Source organism: Pan troglodytes, chromosome 13 (assembly GCF_028858775.2).
Source record: "Pan troglodytes isolate AG18354 chromosome 13, NHGRI_mPanTro3-v2.0_pri, whole genome shotgun sequence".
Lineage (NCBI taxonomy): Eukaryota > Metazoa > Chordata > Mammalia > Primates > Hominidae > Pan > Pan troglodytes.
In genome coordinates this window covers 61,130,024-61,149,744 of record NC_072411.2, presented here as the reverse complement: position 1 = coordinate 61,149,744, position 19,721 = coordinate 61,130,024, and the positions used below count along the sequence as shown (strand labels likewise).

At 42.1% G+C, this 19,721-nt stretch overlaps 1 protein-coding gene across 22 annotated transcripts in view; it reads right to left on the bottom strand.

Moving 5' to 3' along the window:
* Positions 1-19,721, bottom strand: part of TANC1 (tetratricopeptide repeat, ankyrin repeat and coiled-coil containing 1) — a 267,732-nt gene that overhangs the window by 119,465 nt on the left and 128,546 nt on the right. For all 22 annotated transcript variants that reach the window (XR_010150111.1, XM_063791238.1, XM_063791241.1 and 19 more), the window contains one exon: positions 17,160-17,357. Coding sequence is in view for 21 of the 22 variants with exons in the window: in XM_063791238.1 (XP_063647308.1) it covers positions 17,160-17,357 (198 nt within the window). In the remaining variant the exon portion in view is untranslated. The remainder of the gene's footprint in view (positions 1-17,159; positions 17,358-19,721) is intronic.

The following is a 19,721-nucleotide window of genomic DNA, read 5'->3' as shown; positions in this document are numbered from 1 at the left end:
ATAAAACAAATGTTTATGGAAGCTCATGAAATCACTGCGTGAAAGACTGAATAACTCAGAGTGCCTCTGAGGCCATTTGTAAAAATAAAGATCACCACCAAAAGTCATCATATCCACCCATACAATGTCCTCCTTACAATGAAAGGGATCCTGGAACAGGCTCTCACCAAAACAAGTCCAGGAGAACTGGGGGAGTAAGAGCTCTTGAGATGACCACAGAATAAAATGAACTTTATTTTAAAGCCCAAAGGGCACACAAACTAATAATTTCCAGGTTGAAAGGAAGAAACAGGAAAAGTATACCATAAAAATAATAAAAGAGTGTCAAAATGCAAATAAAAATGGGATTCTCTTAAGCAGTCTGATATATGTTTCTTGCTCATTTCAGGGGAAACATGTTGAACTCAACAGGTTTATTTTTTCCTTTCTGGGTGTCACACACTACTCTACTAGCAACACTGTCAGTAAGTCAAGATTTCATCCTACAGTTAAGATGTTTCCCCCCACCTTAAAAGCACCTGCTTGCCTGTTAAAATACCACAAACTATAAGAAAAAATTAAGTGTACAGTAAAACCTAAAACCAAGTAAATATTAGTAAATATTACATCCTCAGAAACTAATGGATAGCTCCTTGACCTGGCCACTGATATCATTTCTTCCTGACAATCTTATGGGACTCAGGTGGCCCCTGCAAGGCATCTCTTTACAGCCAGGCCACATCTGTCCTCCCCTCAGGAGGACAGTTGGGTGCTTGGTTGGCTCCCTACCTTCAGTCCCCATAATCTTTGGTATCAGCTCGTTGACTTGTGAACTGCTTTTCACACTCCTCTAAAACTTGGTTCCTTGTGCTCTCACTGATCTTTATCACTTTTAATAAAAGCTACAATAGGACTAAGAATAAATAAGCATAAAGCATTTGGCTGGAAGCAACACACACTTCAGGAAATGAAAACCAATTAAGTATCTGGCAAGACCCTTCCCACAGAAGCTGTAGATGGGTCAGCTCATCCACAGAGCCGTGCCCACAATTCAAAAACTCAGATCCCAATGATGAATAATTTGGTTTTCATGGTTTCAACAATATTTGCTAACCCAAGTCCAAATGTCAGCAATTAGATTTTTTTGTTCAAAAAATTTTTAAGAGATTGGAGTCTCACTATGCTGCCCATGCTTATCACAAACTCCTTGGCTCAAGTTATACTCCAGCCTCTGCTTCCCCAGTAATCGGGATTACAAGTGCACTGCTGTGCCTGGCAAGCAATTAGATTTCAAGAGTCCTCCACTGAAGGAGTGGTGCCTTCTCTATTCTCCAGGTGAGAGAAACAGACTAAAGGCAAAAGAGGATGATACAGGAGAGAGGACAATAAAAGGCAGAAGGGGCGATTTACCCCAATCTCAGATGTCAGGACCAGTTTGATGGAACATGGCAAGGGCAGCATTCTTCCAACATATTCTAGGAGCCAGGCACTTTACATTCCTTCCAATCCTCTCAAAGACCCATATGGTAGATAGGTTATTCTCCTTTCTCAATGAGGAAACCAACTATTAGAGACATTAATTTAGTACTCTTCTAAGGAAACAGAGCCACTAAGAACAAGGACTTGGGATTGAACCCAGGTCTGTCTGTCCTCCTACAATACAACATCCTGGGTAGAATTTTTCTGTTTAGGAGGCAGTAAAAGGGACAATATACTAAAATCATCTAATGCAGCTAAGATTTGCTTAAACTTCTCATGCCCATAATCCCAGCACTTTGGGAGGCCAAGGAGGGAAGATTGCTCAAGTCCAGGAGTTCAAGACCAGCCTGGGCAATATGGCTGAAGGCAACAGGGTGAGGCAGAGAAAACCCTTCTCTACAAAAAATACAAAAATTAGCCACGCGTAGTGACACATGCTTGTAGTCCCAGCTACTTGGGAGGCTGAGGTGGGAGGATCGATTAAGCCCAGGAGGAAGAGGTTGCAATGAGCCGAGATTCCCCAGCCTGGGTGACACAGCAAGACCCTGTCTCAAAAAAATTTTTTTAAAAAATGCCATAAGTTTAAAAAGAAAAAAATCTGCTTAAACTTCACAACCTTAAAAAAAAAAAATACTGGCTGGGTGTGGTGGCTTACACCTGTAATCCCAGCCGTTTGGGAGGCCAAGGCGGGGTGATAGCTTGAGGCTAGGAGTTTGAGAGCAGCCTGGCAACACAGCAGAACCCTATCTCTATAAAAATGCAAGATAAAAAAATTACCCGGCCATGGTGGCATGTGCCTGTAGTCCTAGCTACTCAGGAGACCCAGGTGGGAGGACTGCTTACGCCCAGGAGCCCAGGAGTTCAAGGATGCAGTGAGCTGCGATTGTGCCATTGCACTCCAGCTGAGCGACAAAGCAAGAACCTGTCTCTTAGGAAAAGGAGAAGAAAAAAAAAAAAAAAAAAAGGCTGGGTGCAGTGGCTCACGCCTGTAATCTCAGCACTTTGTGAGGCCGAGGCGTGCAGATCACCTGAGGTCAGGAGTTTGACACCAGCCTGGGCAACATGGTGAAATCCTGTCTCTCCTAAAAATACGAAAATTAGCTGCATGTGGTGGAATCTGCCCATAGTCCCAGCTACTTGGGAGGGTGAAGCAGGAGAATCACTTGCACCTGTGAGGGGGAGGGTGCAGTGAGCCAAGCAAGATGAGATCACACCACGGCACTCCAGCCTGGGCAGCAGAGTGAGACTCTGTCTCAAAAACAAAACAAAAACAAAAAACAAACCAACAAAAAAACCCCAAAAAACTTACTGAGAATATTTTGCATGCCTACATTCAAATTTTAATGTACATATGAGTGCATACACATTCATTCAACTCTGAGTGCACATATCTGCTCTAATAGCAACTGTATAACTGAAAAAAGTGAATTATTTTGTAAAAGTAAAATACTTTCAAGAAAAGAAATCCCTACTGAATTTTCACTGAAGAGCTGTAGTCCACAATCTCTTTCTGACTGACACAACAGGAGATTCTAGTTTGTACGTCTCACTTCAAGACATACAATTTCTGTATCAAATGTTAACACTAGACTCTACAAGGCGTACAATGGGCATATATTTTTCTGTGATTACCAAAGACCTTCAATATCCAAGTGTTACATCCAAAGTCCTGGTGAAACATCAAACAAACTTCAAACAGCCCAAGATAGAAGCCTCCATAATACTCGCTGTGTTCTCAGAGGACGCCTCCATCTGGCATCATGGTGCAGTTGTGACCAGGGCACAATGACCTCACTTGCATTCCACTGTGTGCACTCTAAAAGGAGGAGGCAGCACTGCCAACTGTGGCGCAGACTCATCTGCTGGTCCCTCAGCCCGTCTCAGCCCCACGTGCCCCTCCTATACGGGATTCTGGTGTACCAGGTATGTGTTTCTGGTACAGTGTAATCCTGAGTACAAGCTATCTACTTCATCTGGTGCTCGTCCAAATAAACAACAATCTGTTTAAATGGCAGAACAACGGCTGTGCCATCAAGAGACAGCATGTCTGCAGATGGCATTTAAGTCATCTGAGGGATGTTCAAGGGTAACCTGACACAAAGGCTTCTGCCTCAAGTGCTGACTTTATCACTTACCTGTGTAAGGAGCACCTGTGTTTCTCTGCTGTGTTGCACAGCTTTGAACAGTATGTAGCTATGTGCTCAGCTTCAACCGGAGTTTTGTTCTCATTGCTTGGAGAGCAAACCTGGACCACCTTGCAGCATTTATACTCTCCATCAGCTTCATGAATCAGAGGCTCTCATTTCCATAGTGTGCACATGGCAGCTTCACAAATTACCCAGGCAGGGCACCACCAGGCATCCTGCCTTTTTGCTTTACCTGTGTTTCTCTTTTCTGCCAAGAACCATTGCTTTCTTAGACCTTTATACTCACATCACCAGTTCTAAGAGCTGGCTTTCTGTATAGGGTAATTCTACATACATAACATTTTAATCACTTCACACAAATCATGTGCAAACCAGGAGAAGATGAATAATCCAAGAAGCTGGCAGCAGGGCTAGAAGTGGAACCCACTGCGTTCCACTTTCATGTCCTATTCCCAGGGAACAAAGCCCCGAAGGAGGGCTGTGCTGCATGTCAAGACGACACATGCTTGCCAGAAAACACAGACCTGAGGGTGGAATCCCACTGGAGGGCATTTGACTGAGGATAAACAATCAAGGGGACAGATACCATGGGAATCCATTCATGGCGACCAAGTCACATGAGGGAAGCTGAAGGTGGGCTCCAGGGAAGACGGTGACATGGAAATTGCAACCACCACGACCCTACACTTTACAGTCTACATCTCGTTTAAATTTCACTTGTCCTGTGTCTTAGTTCAGGCTGCTACTTTTCACATACCACAGAAGGCTGGGTGCCATGGCACACACCTGTAATCCCAGCACTTTGGGAGGCTGAGGCGGAAGGATTGCTTTAGCCCAGGAGTTCAAGACCAGCCTGTGCAACATGGTGAGACCTCATCTTTTTCAAAAAATTTAAAGAAACAAAACAAAACATAGATTGGGTGGCTTAAACAACAATTTATTTCTCAGTTTGGAGGCTGGGAAGTCCCAGATCAAGGAACCAGCAGAACCAGTGTCTGAGGACAGTGCCTACTCACTGAACAGCAGTGCCTCCTTATCTGCAGAGGATATATACCAAGGCCTCCAGTGGAAACTGAGGATAGTACTGAACCCTGTATACACACTATGCTTTTTCCTATACATACATCCTTCGCTTGCACTAAATGGCTTTGTGTCACTCATTTCAGGGGACCTCTCTTGCAGAATTTTCTACATAGTCTCAACGCTTTCTCTTGGCAACATGTTGCCAACAAATGGAACTCATTTTCTGTTCTTGTCTTCAACCCATAAATGGAATGCTTTTTTCATCTTAACTAAGAATTTATCACACACAGTGGCGGTAACTTATGCAGTTTGAGATATGACAGCAAAACTACCATGAATTTCTTTTTCCTTTGTCATAATTTCATGGAAGATTCATTCTTACTATAGATCTTAGCAACCTCAGCATGCAATGTTTTTTCTTTATTAAGTCAAGAACTTTTGCCTTTCCACTTAAAGGAAGCACTTTACAGCTTCTCCTTGGCATTTCCAAATTGCCAGTGTCACTACTCTTATGCTTTGGGGCCACAGTTAAGTAAAATAAGGTTGACTTGAACACATGCGGTGTGATACTGTGACAGTCAGCCTGACAACTGAGAGGGCTACTGAGTGATTAACAGGAGGGTAGCGTGTGCAGCACATGGACACTGGGCCAAGGGAAGATTCCTGTCCTGGGCTGGAAAGAGCTGGATTTCAGCATGCTACTCAGAATGGCATGCAATTTATGACTTATCAATTATTTCAAGAATTTCTCATGTAATATTTTTGAACCACAGTTGACTGCAGGTAACTGAAACCACAGATAAGGAAGAACTACCGTATCCTCACATGGCTAACAGAAAGAGCTCTAGTACCTTCCTCTTCTTATATAAGGGCATTAATCCCATCATGGAGGTTCCACCCTCCTGATTTCAAAACTTAATCACCTCCCAAAGGCCCCATCTCTTCATAGCATCCTAATTAGAGGTTACAGTTTCAACATCAATTTTGGGGGGACATAAACATGCAGTCCATAACATCTTAGAAGCCCCATTATTACCCCATGTTTCAGAGGAAGAAACACCTATGGCCTGCTCAAGCCTACAGAGCTGGGACATGAATCCAGCTGCGTCCACCTGCCCATGACTGGGGCAGACAGACACACTCATGACTGGGGCAGACAGAGACAGCCTGCATCTGTCAGGACCCTTCACGTCTCATTAGCTGAACTGCAGTCTCACCAGTTCTGGATTTAGGGTGGTGAATTCACTCTCCTAGCCTCTTCAAAAGGTCAGCTCATTAGCTGTACTCAGGACCTGTGACCAATAAAGAGGACTTTGTTGGTGGTGGAAGTAACAAGAAAATCACATCTCCTTTGAAGAGTGTTTCCTAAATTATACTTCTCAGAGCCCTTGTCCAGAAAAGGGGCTCCCTGCATGGCACAGTTAACTATCTCGATAGGCCCCCACCCCAGGCAAGGCTTTCTGGTTTCAGTGCTCCAGACCCTAATAATGATGTTTTTCCCAAAGGTACCAGTTTCCCTTTTGTAAGGCACTCTGGTTCCCACTGGGCTCTCCCTTCTAGAAATCACCACTCTGTGTTCATCTTAGTTTCCCACCTCCACTTGGCACAACCCTGGCTGCCCCTCTGCCTGGAGGCAGCCAGCCACCCCTGCCAACAGACGCAGACGCACGCGCAGTCCTGTCACAGCAAACCTGATGAGTCGAGCTGGAATATCAGGTTTTCTTTCCTGTTTATTTCTGCTTTACACTAGTGCTCATTAGCACTAGATATAATCACCTGCATGGGCTCCTGTGACTTCTGTTTCTCTGTAAATCAGAAATGATGAAAAAGATCTCCACCACCAAGGCCCCGGCCCTCATCTATTTTCTCTGAGGTGAAAACATTCATTTCTGAGCATGGCACTGGGTTTGTTCCAGCCGCCATCTGACACCACCACAGGGTGCAGCTGACACTGCTGTAAAGTGTGACTGGATAAAACCCAGTCATCATTAACTGCAGGCGGCGGGAAATGGGCAGCAAAAATGCCAAAGCGTGAAAATGGGAGAGAGACAGGAGTGGAGGAAAGCAAGGCTGAGCGGCTACTGACAAACCCAGTTGAAGACACACTCCCTTTTGCTCAGCGCCTGGACAGAAAAGCCCTAAGAGGGAGGCTGGACCTAAAGCATCACTTTTCTCTGGATATGGGGAAAGGTACATTCCCAGCTTTCTAAATGTAAAGGACTGTTACATTTAAAATTGCCTATGCGTCCATTAGTATTTTCAACCAATCACATGGAACTGATGGGCATGGAAATACTAAAATCCTATTGGTTTTAACAGTTACTTACCTATGCTCCATCACCAGGATAAAGGAAGTGATGGGATTCTGAAGATACGATTGGATCCCGTTTTCAGTGCTCCCAAGGGGGAATGACAAGATGTCAACAAAGACAAGACAGCAGTCCTTACAGAGAATGTCACAGAATGTCAGGGCAGAGACGCGAAATAAAGGGTTATGCAGAGCAAAAAGGAGACACAGTGCTACAGATGCTCGGAGCAAAAGGATATTACTTCTCACCTAGAGAAAAGGAGAGGCACAGAGAAAGGCTGGACCAAGCAAGAGATGCAAGCCATACCCACGGTCAACTCCTAAGGAGAAGGTTCTGACCTAGGCATAGGAATTTCCAGAGGATGAGCAATGGGGAAAGAGGAACAATAGGGCTGGGTGAAGGCACAACAATGATTTGGTCAAGAGAAGACAATTCAGTGGGGAAAGAACAGTCTTTTCAGTAAATGGTGCCAGGACAACTGGTATCCACGTGAAAGAGAATGAAGTTGGTCCCTACTTCACATCACACAAGAAAATGAACTCAAAATGGATCACAGGACTAAATGTAAGAGTCAAAACTGTTAGGGGAAAACAGGGATATGTATCTTTATGACCTTGGATTAGGCAATGGTTACTAGGACATGACATCAAAAAGACAGACTAATAATAAATAAATTTAAAACCTTGTAAAAATTTAGAACTGCTGTACTTGAAACACTGTAAGCGGCTGGGCATGGTGGCTCACGCCTGTAATCCCAGCACTTTGGAAAGCTGAGGCAGGTGGATCACCTGATGTCTGGAGTTCGAGACCAGCCTGGCAAACATGGTGAAATGCCCTCTCTACTAAAAATACAAAATTAGCTGGGCATGGTGGCACATGCATTTAGTCCCAGCTACTCAGGAGGCTGAGACAGGAGAATCGCTTGAACCCAGGAGGTGGAAGCTGCAATGAGCCGAGATAGCACCATTGCACACCAGCCTGGGCGAGACAGAGCGAGACTCCGTCTCAAAAACAAACAAACAAACAAACAAACAAACAAACAAAAAACAAAAAAACCACCAATAAAATCAAAGTAAAAAAGACAATCCTCAGAATGGAAGAAAATACTTGTAAATCATTTATCTCATAAGGAACCTGTATTCAGAATATAAAAACAATTTTCACAACTTAATAAACCTACAATGAGATATCAGTTCACATTCTCTAGAATGGCTATAATAAAAAAGACAATACAAGCATTGGCAAGGATATGAAGCAATTGGAAACCTCATACTCAGCTGGTAGTGATATAAAATAGTACAGCCACTTAAAAAATAATTTGGCGGCACCTTAAGAAGGTTTTACGGAACTACCATATGATTCAACAATTTCACTAGGTATATACCCAAGGGAAAAATATATGTCCATATAAAAATGCAGACACAAAAGCTGATTGCAGCTTTATATATAATAAATAGCCAATGCGGAAACAACGAAATACCCACCAATGGAAGACTGGATAAACAAAACGAGTGGCATGTAGGAGTACTTCATTCTATTTTATTACCAAACAATATTTTACTGAATGCAGTACTGATACATGCCACAACATGGATGAACCTAGACAACACGATGCTCCATAAAAGAAGCCAGTCACAAAATACCACATATTATGATTCCATTTTAATGGAATGACCAGAATAAGCAAATCAAGAGACATAAAGTAGACTCGTGGTTACTAGGGGCTAGGAAGTAGGGAGTGAAGAGTAAGGGCAGGGAGGAATGTGAAATGACTAGTAACGGGTATGGGGTTTTTGCTTTGGTTTCTTTGAGGAGGAGATAACAATGTTCTAAAATTAAGACTGTGGGGATGGTTGCACAACCCTGTGAAAATGCTACAAAAAGAACATCGAACTGTAAACTTTAAATGGGTGAATTATGTGGTATGTAAATTATATCTCAATAAAGCTGTTTTTTAAAAAAATGCAATGGAATAAATCACAATGGAAAAATACATAAATTTGACTGGAGAAAATGAAAAACTTCTGTGAGTCATAAAACACTGTAACCTAATTAGATGGAAAACGAACCAGAAACAGTTTTTTTTTTTTAAACATACATGACTGATACCCTTAAAACAATGAAGCTGTGCTAAATCAATAAGAAACACATATTGTCCTAGTAGAATAAAGGACAACTATCACAAAGAATTTCCAAAAGAAAAAGCTACCAATGGCCATTAAGAATATAATAATTCATCTACAATGTTAAACAAGTAAGTTTTGGCCCAGTAAACTCACTTTCATAGTCTGATAAAAATATCAGAGATGCCTTTAAATCTTAATATACAAGAATGTTATTTTTTAGCAGAAAACGGGGGACCTTTTACCTGTCCAATGCTGGGGGAATGGGCAAATGTGTTACTGTTGGTTACGTACTATAGAAACAAAGCAGGAGCGACCATCAAAAGTGGTTGTCTTTTGGGGGGTATAGAGGGACTCAATACTTTCATTATTTTGTACTTCTTTTTGTAATTCCACTGCTGGGAACCTGCTACCCCAAGGAGATATCAGAGATGTTTGTAAATATCACTGGACAAAAGTATTCCTGTTGGAAGTTCTAAAGATGGGTTGTACAACAACGTGAGTGTAATTACCACTGAACTGTACACTTAAATGGTTAAGATGGTCAATTTTGTTATATGTATTTCACCATAATTAAAAATATTCACACCAGGAATAGCGAAAACAAATTATAACATGCTAAAAATTTTTTTAAAAAGTAAGTATCTGGCCGGGCGAGGTGGCTCATGCCTGTAATCCCAGCACTCTGGGAGGCCGAGGTGGGCGGATCATGGGATCAGGAGATCAAGACCATCCTGGCTAACACGGTGAAACCCCGTCTCTACTAAAAATACAAAAAATTAGCCAGGCGTGGTGGTGGGTGCCTGTAGTCCCAGCTACTCGGAAGGCTGAAGCAGGAGAATGGCGTGAACCTGGGAGGCAGAGCTTGCAGTGAGCCCAGATCACACCACTGCACTCCAGCCTGGGCAATAGAGCGAGACTCCATCTCAGAAAAAAAAAAAAAAAAAAGCAAATATCCAACAATCAGAAATGTTTAAAAATCAATTATAAGATACTGAAACAATGGACAACAAATATCAAACTCTTCAAGTAAACTGGAAATTGCTCATGATAAAATATTAAGCAAGAGCTGGGTGCAGTGGCTCATGCCTGTAATCCCAGCACTTTGGGAGGCCAAGTTGGGAGAATCACTTGAGGCCAGGAGTTCAAGACCAAACTAGGCAACATGGCAAAAACCTCATCTCTAGGAAAAAAAAGAAAAAAGCAAAGCATTAAATTAGCTGGGCATGGTGGTGCATGCCTGTGGTCCCAGCTACTTGAGGCTGAGGTGGAAGGATCGCTTGAGCCCAGGAGGTTGAGGCTACAGTGAGCCTTGATAGCACCACTGCACTCCAGCCTGGGTGACACAGCAAGACCTTGTCTCAAAACAAATATATACACATATATTTGTCCTCATGAAAAAGCAATTATATGAGATAATCACATATTCTTTATCAGTAATTCTCAAACTTTGTTACATATTAGAATCACCGAGGAAGCCTTTTTAAAAATCCCAATGTCCAGACCATACTTCATATGCATTTAATCTGAGTCTCTGAACGTAGGAGCTGGGCATCATCAGTACCCTTTAAAATTCCTGGTCTGACTCCAGAGTATAGCCAAATTGTATACAGGTGAACCAGGACTCACTGGCAGGGGAATAAATGGACTTGAAGTAGAGCAAATGCATGCACACTGGTTCTATGTATGAACACATGTTCAAGTACAACAGAAAATCTGTGTGTCACGTTCACAGCTGGGCACGCAGTAAGGAGGCCATCATATAACAAGTTTCCAGGAGGAAACAAAGAATGCTCTCCTATTCACCTCAGCAGGAGGAACTATCCTTTCTGAAGGTTAGATGTCAACTGTGGTCCCAACCACTCAGCAGTGGAAGCAAGGACTAGAACCAGCTGGCTCTACAAGGAGAAATGGGGCTGTGCATGTCCTGTGTTATTCTTCACCCTCCAAGAAGCAGCCTCATGGATCCATGTGAGGCTTTAAGCCCATGCCCTCCTCCTGCCCACACCTTCTATGAAATCAGAACACACTCACATTATTTACAGCTCACATGCCAACAACGTACAGGCAGAACATCGGCACAGGCTGGCTGACATAAGAGAAGACGCTGGGAACAGCATGGAGGATCAGGGTCTACCAATAACTTGTATGAATTTTGGACAAGTTCCCTAATGACCAAGGGGTCTTTGCTTGCACATCTGCAAAGAGGCCTGGACAGGATGTGCTCTGGAGGCCTCTCCAACTCCAACATGCCTGTGAACCTCCATGATCTCTAGGATCCGCACCAGGCGGCTGAAACTGGGAGCCAGCTGAATGTTTTTCTGACCATGAACTTGATCTGACTCAGCTGTCATAATTCCCGACACAGTCTCATGCAAAGAAAGAAAATGAAAATTGCCTGAGAAGTGCAGACAGAAGGGAAGTTCTAAAGAAGGCAGCTACAGAATGACGTCTCAGCCTCTTAAAATTGTCAGTAGTCCACAGTTAGGCCGCACAAAGCACCATCCATTTAAGCTGTTCCCAGAAGATGTGAATTTCAAAAAGCAGCCACTCAAAGATTGCTGGGGGGAATATGAAATCAATACAGCCTTTCTGGAAAGGAAGTGGGCACTATGTATCAAGACTCTTTATAAATGCAGGCCATTTAGTTCAATAATTCCACTGCTGGGAACCTGCTACCCCAAGGAGATATCAGAGATGTTTGTAAATATCACTGGACAAAAGTATTCCTGTTGGAAGTTCTAAAGATGGGTTGTACAACAACGTGAGTGTAATTACCACTGAACTGTACACTTAAATGGTTAAGATGGTCAATTTTGTTATATGTATTTCACCATAATTAAAAATATTCACACCAGGAATAGCAAAAACATTATAACATGCTAAAAATTTTTTTAAAAAGTAAGTATCTGGCCGGGCGGGGTGGCTCATGCCTGTAATCCCAGCACTCTGGGAGGCCGAGGTGGGCGGATCATGGGATCAGGAGATCGAGACCATCCTGGCTAACACGGTGAAACCCCGTCTCTACTAAAAATACAAAAAATTAGCCAGGCGTGGTGGTGGGCGCCTGTAGTCCCAGCTACTCAGAAGGCTGAAGCAGGAGAATGGCGTGAACCTGGGAGGCGGAGCTTGCAGTGAGCCCAGATCACACCACTGCACTCCAGCCTGGGCAATAGAGCGAGACTCCATCTCAAAAAAAAAAAAAAAAAAAAAGCAAATATCCAACAATCAGGAATGTTTAAAAATCAATTATAAAATACTGAAACAATGGACAACAAATATCAAGCTCTTCAAGTAAACTGGAAATTGCTCGTGATAAAATATTAAGCAAGAGCTGGGTGCAGTGGCTCATGCCTGTAATCCCAGCACTTTGGGAGGCCAAGTTGGGAGAATCACTTGAGGCCAGGAGTTCAAGACCAAACTAGGCAACATGGCGAAAATCTCTTCTCTAGGAAAAAAAAGAAAAAAGCAAAGCATTAAATTAGCTGGGCATGGTGGTGCATGCCTGTAGTCCCAGCTACTTGAGGCTGAGGTGGAAGGATCGCTTGAGCCCAGGAGGTTGAGGCTACAGTGAGCCTTGATAGCACCACTGCACTCCAGCCTGGGTGACACAGCAAGACCTTGTCTCAAAACAAATAAAAAAAACTTAAGTGACACAAGCAGCACACAAGAGGGTTACATAATGTGGTCTCAGGTTTAGGTGGAGCAGATTTTTTTCAAAAGACTAGAAGAAAAGATGTTCACAGTAGTTCTTTCTCGATGGGATTTCCAGATTTTCTACAAGAAATACTTGCGGGTTGGGGGAGGGAGTGCCTTCGCAGACATTAACTCATGGTCCAAGAATCAAAGAGACAATATGGCTTCTACTCCACAGCCTGTCAATTTAGCGGTTTTTCCCTTAACAAAACAGGCAGAGAAGTTTTCAAAACTGCTACATCAGCTATGTCCACTGTGAGACAGAACTGGAACTGGAATCGGCAGAAGCGGAAGTGGCCGGCACTCTCCAGTGTCTCCATACAAGGAGTAGGGCAGTATCGCCCACTTGTCACCATCTGCTGTCTTACTCCATCACAGCATTTCAAAGGGTTGCTTCTCATTCATGCATGATGTTTTGATTGTTTGATAATGGGCCCAGAGTGATCTGGGAAAATAAATGCAGATACTTTATAAAGTATCTAATGATATTACTAATAAATCACAGGAAATGAGCTTTTCTCTTCTCTGGAAAACAGCAGCACACATTACAAATATTGATGAATTCTTAATCCAAAAAGACTTGCAACTGCCACAGAACTACTTTAATGGATGCTGGTCCTTGTTTTCATTAACAGAAAATATATTTACCATTAAAAACAAAAGTTTTGAAACAATACTCAGAAAACAATCTTCTAACAATGAAAAAAAAACCAAATAAATGGAGGAAGGTGGCAGAAGAGTAAATAAAAATAATAACCTCAATATGAGTGGAAAGTAAGAAACTCAATCATGTAACATGCAGGGTCACATTATTGCAAGGTTAATTAAATTATCTCTGGCCCACAGTTCCCAAGATCCAGGAAGTAATCATCAATTGTATTAACATACATATTTTTATTAATACAGGCTGTGTTGTTCAGAGTGTCTTCTTACAGGGGTTTGTAGTATTTGATCCTTGCAAGAATAATTGTTCCAGTCCCTAACAGTTTCTGGATTAGCATCAATTAGTGAAGAGTTTCTATACAAACAACTGAAACAAGTTTGGTTTTTTTGTTTTTGTTTTTTAACCTTGAACAAGAGAGGAATTGGCAGGGGTGGGGGGCATCTTACAAATCAGAACAGAAGTCATCAAGGTAGTTTCGGAGCACATGTCTGAATGATGGCACGACCCTGGAGCATGACCCACTGTGGGGCCGGCGTGGAAGGAGAGGAGGGGAGTGGCTCCATACCTCTGGGTGCTGCAGACACACTGTATTGACTCTATCATTAGCAGCAACAGTGCTAGCTTTTAAAATAGATGAGTCTTTTTAAATCCAGTACACATTCACAACCATATGTCAGTTTTTTTTTATTATTATTATTAAAACCAGGCAGGTAGAACATTAGAGCTCTGGATACTTTTACCAACAATATGGTTTAAGCAGAAATCTGTGTTAGACACTGAAAAAAAATACTGTTCATCATTTGATGTATTGAGTCACTGCCATTTTTAAACAGCATCTCTGCCCTAAACTTTTCCAATTAAAATTACCAAGATAATGAAGCCAAATTACCACTGTGAGACACTAATTTGCTGTACAAATTTGGGCAGTGAACAAGCACTGCTCCGTTAGAGATGTATCTGCTTAGTTTATTTAATTATCATTTGGACCAAAAACATCTAATAGAGAGAACATCCCAAATCCATCAGAAGCTTGTATGTTTCAGAACTACTAACCTTCTATTCTAAGGCCTTGCAAAGAATTTAGCAAAAATAAATTTCATTCCTATGGAGAAAAACTTGAGGATATTTTCTTGAAAAAAGACAAAAACTAATGTGGTCCACACACATATAAGGAGACACGGCTTCATCAGGGATTCTTCTGCCTCCATGCCTGTAACCTCCATGAAACCTTTTCTGGGTAGCCACACTCTCCAGGCTTGCCATGCCATTCAATCCCACCTAAAGTCCCACTAAAACACTGAATTTGTGAATAAAATTATATCTGACATGCAGTCTTCCCTGAAGTCTCTCAGGTTTTCCCCAGTCCTAAGGCCCAAGCAACATTAATTCATTTGCAGTAGCACAGACTATAGGTAGGCAAATTGTACAAAAGGTCAAATCTCTGCACTTGGCATTACCTTCAACAGAGATCCCTTAAAAATATCGATAGTTTCTGAATTATCTCTATTATCTATTATATAGAGATGAGGTATAAGACATCTTGTTTGTCCTCAAGCATCAGACAGAGGAAGCACATAATGTTTTTAAGAAGAAAAAACTACTCAGTGATACTTTTTAAAGCATAGTAGGGCAGACTTTATTCAGGACCATCTTAACACATATAGGGACCAATGCAGTAGGATTTTGCAGTTAGGGAAAGAGTTGATTGAGCTCAACTCCAAATACCGCATGGGGAAGTGGGAATTTATAGCCAAGGAACAGGGTAGGTAGGTATCGGTGCATGAAAAATTACTAAGAGGCAACATCAGGGGTAGGAAGGCAATTCTTGTTAAAGACAGGTCAGGGTGACCAGACGTCACCTGGAAGATGGTGGAGGATGAGGAATCTAATCAGATTTGGGTGGGGGTGGGGAGGCGTTCTTGCTAAACTTAGTAGCATGCTTCTTAGCTAAACCTGGATTTTACAAGAAAATGTGTGTGCACACACACACACAGACCTAGGAGAAAGTTCAGGAGCATGACTACAGTGTAGCCAACCAAAGTTTTTTTGTTTTGTTTTGTTTTGTTTTGTTTTTGGTCAATATACACACTAATTCAGGGGAAAAGGACAAATGACGTACCTGATAATAAAGAAAAAGTAAAACACTGTGCATACTTTTTGGGAAGAGTAATTCCAATCAGGATAACCCAGTATGACAGGCAGTGTGGGAACTATGATTTGAAGGAAGAGAAGAAATGTGACAAAGAGATACAGCAGTGAGGGAGGGCAAAGAAGGAAGGACGGACATTCCAGGAACTTCCCCAAATACTGATAAACAGGTCAAATTCCTTGGCACAGGAAATTACTTCATACCAAAAAGGTTCCTGAGTTCCAGCTAATTAATGGATTGTAAACAATGTTGTCCTAAACCAGAAAATTCTGCAACAATAAAAGATTTTGGACACTCACCAATTCATAGCACCATTTCTAACATTCAGAGCCTTTAAGGATGCCCTCCTAATTTTACCCGCACATAAACCTCAAAGATCTACTAAATGAGTCAGCATATGTGATCTCAAGTAATACAAATATTACCACGAAATCAGAGAAACAGATACCATTTCACAGCCCTAGGCACATTTTTGATAGATTCTGAATATGTTTACATGTAATTGAGAAGAATCCTTACACTGGCATATGATCAACTGGGCCCCAAATTATCCTGCCTTTTGTAAACACTCCGCAAACCTTAAAAAAAAAGAATCCAAGAATTTTTAAAACTCAAGGTATCAGCATTTTAGAAAGGCTTTCCTCACATGTGAATCATAAACTCTCAAAGTTCTGTTTTGTTTTTTTTGGGTAATGTTAAGTGTAAAACACATTGATAGAGGGAAGCCAAAATACTTCCAAAGTATAATAGGAATAATCCAAAGTCTGTTTCCCCCACCCCCCTTTACAAGTCTGAGTTTTCACAAACAAACTTTATAGCTGTTCAAATGCTAGATGATGTAATCAAATGAAATACATCAGTATATACTAGGTAGTAATAAATAGACTATCGTCAGATGACATTTGCCTACATCCATAACCTTTAAACACACCACGTATGAGTTTGGATTACAGTCATGTGTCACTTAATGATGAGGATACATGCTAAGACAGGCGTCATTAGGTGATTTTGTCATTGTGCGAACATCCTCAAGTGTACTTCACAAATCAAGGTGGCATAGCCTACTATATACCTAGGCTATATGGCATAGCCTATTGCTCCTAGGCTACAAACCTGTACAGCACGTTACTATACTGAATGCAGTAGGCAACTATTAATGTAGTGGCAAGTATCTGCGTATCTAAACATAGAAAAGGTACAGTAAAAACACAGTATTATAACCTCCTGGGACCACCATCATACATGCAGTTTGTCATTGATCAAAAGAAACATCATTAGTCGGTGCCATAACTGTATAGTGCTCCTTAATTCATCAGCAAGAAAACAACAAAATTGCTGGTTAACATCAGTACTGATAACAAAATCTTAAATCTTTATAAAAATCTAGTCTGGTAGTCCAAACAGGATGAATCTATTAAAACCATACTTTTTCCTTAAATTAAAAAAAAAAAAAAGATTTATTTCTTCTAGAAGATACTGCAACAAAGAAAAAACATTGTCCCAGAAGATTTCTCATGGGCACTAGTTTTGCTTATTTTCAATGCAGGTACTACATATACAACCAAGGCAGCTCCTTCATTGCCTGTTTACCTGGGGATTTTTTGTTCACTCTTGATTGCACCAAGTGAGACTGTCGAGGCAGCAAAGGTGAGGAAGGCAGAGACATCGAGACACCTTTGGCCAAGCTCACCCTATAGGTGTCCTCTGCTGCGGGAAGACTGCTCACAGGAGAGTTAGCACTGTGGTCAAGGGGCAGGACTGGAGAAGTCTCTGGACCAAAGTCACTTCCTAGAGTAGAGAGAGAATACTTAGGTTAAACCATCCATTCATTATAAGCTGATGCAAATTTAATTCCTATAAACTATATTCTCAGAATATAATTCCCACATATCAGATGTGTGTATTGAATTTTTTTAAATGACTTTTCCCCCACTACTCTTGAAACTTTTTACCCTGTGAGGGAAAACTCAAGCATCAGTGAACTCTGCTCCATGTGCCTTTCTGCACTATCCTAACTGATCTGGTTTCAATCCCTAACAAAGGATCCAGGAAGCCACTGATCTGGGATTAGATCAAGGTCAAGTATGAATGATCCACAAGAAGCTTTGATCTCAGAAAAGGAAAAGGAGAGGGCTTACTAGCCTTACATGAGTATCAGTAAAACAGATTCAGATACCAACCCTTCCAGAACTCCCAGGCCTCCACTGCTCCTCTCTAATAAGAAAAGTCTAAGTGAGAGTGTAGTCTACATCCACATTCCTCCCCAGCACCATCCCTTGGCTCTCATCCCATCTACTCAACACTCCCCATGACACAGGGCCACCCTCCTAAAACTCAAACAGCCCCAAACCAGTCATGGGACTGGAAACATTGCTCACTTATTAGGCAGCTTCCGCTTGACACTCTGCCCCTAAACAAGCTTGGGAACAAACAAGCTTACTATTAGGAAATTAAACATTGTTAAATATGGTAAACCCCAAATTTCTCCTCAAAAAAACCAGTATGTCAGTATGTTCAGCTCTTATTCTTTGATTCTCCATTTTAAAGTTTAACTTCCTGGTTCTCTTTGGCTTCTCGCTTCTAGTTTCAGTCAACAACTTTCCCGCCAATCCTAATTAGTAGTTCACGTCTGTTCCCTGGTTACCTGCTCCGTCCTGACTCATCCCGGTCACCTGCTCTGACCTAAGTCACCTTTAGTTACCTGTTCCTCACCGTCCTTCCCACCAAACTACTTACCCTGCCATTCTGGCTCATACCCCTGCCCTCTTTAAAACAGTCAATCAGAATTAGCTTAGACTGTGTGGTCCAACCCTAGCCAATAGGGGAACAACACAGCAGCAGGGGCTACCTGCGTCAGGAATAAGAACTCCTGCCCCTCCCCTGTCCAGGTGTGCTCTCGCCATTGTTCCATCTGTGATGAGCACCCTTTCTGCAGAAAGTAAAAACTGCCTTGCTGAGATAATTAAATTTATGTTTGAGTGCTATTTCTTTGTGGCACCAGGGAACAAGCATTTCTAACAACATTCTAGGGTAGGCAGAACCTTAAGAAGCAGAAAGGATGTAATCACAATGTTAAAAAATATATACAAGAAAGAGTATCTTGGCTGGAACTAGTCTCCCCCCCCCAAAAAAAATACAGCCAGTCCTCATGTATTCAGATAACACATTTTCCTCTGACTGCTTCTCCCCACCAATCACCTTCCCCGCTCCTTAGTATGTACTAAGATGGAACTGAGGATGTGCAGGGAAAGAATGTAAATCATTACCTGCTTCTTAAAAAGCATCTTCAAACTCTAAGTCACAGAGAGCAGAATTTGAAAGATGTATAAACTTTCCCACAAGCACACCAGTCTCTATGACAAAAGCTATCCAACCAGTCCTTGCCACGCCTTCCTGGCTCCAAAAACAAACCAAAAAAACCACACATACACACACACAATCAAAGACCAGATTTTAAAAAAAGAAACAATGAAAGCTGCCTAGCTAGGCAGGAACTAAATTCTGCAGATTTTTGTGTACAAGGCTCAAAGGGGATACAAACCAGACCATCAAGTTTCAAGTGGTATCACTGTGCTTGTTTTTTGTGTTAGGAGTGAAGAGGAAGTAGAGTCACCCCCTCCATATAGGACATATGCCTTATATGAGACATATAGGACAGGTACATGCCTTTTTTTTTTTTTTTTTTTTTTTTGAGACAGTCTTGCTGTGTTGCCCAGGCTGGAGTGCAGTGGCACGATCTCGACTCACTGCAACATCCGCCTCCTGGGTTCAAGCGATTCTCCTGCTTCAGCCTCCTGAGTAGCTGGGATTACAGGCGCCTGCCACCACACCCGGCTAATCTTTGTATTTTTAGTAGAGACAGGGTTTCACCATGTTGGTCAGGCTGGTCTTGAACTTCTGACCTCGTGATCTGCCTGCCTTGGCCCCCAAAGTGCTGGGATTACAGGCATGAGCCACAGCGCCTGGCCAGCACATGCCTTACTTTTAAAGGGAACTCACAGCAGAGCAGTGAACAGAAAAGCCCCACAATGGGCATGTCAGCAAAGTCAGATAATTTTAGTCTCTCCTGGGTTATCTATGCATGGACGGTTTTTATAAACCTGGGAAACTAAAGATTTATCACTCACTGCCCAAATGACTGGCATTTGAAGA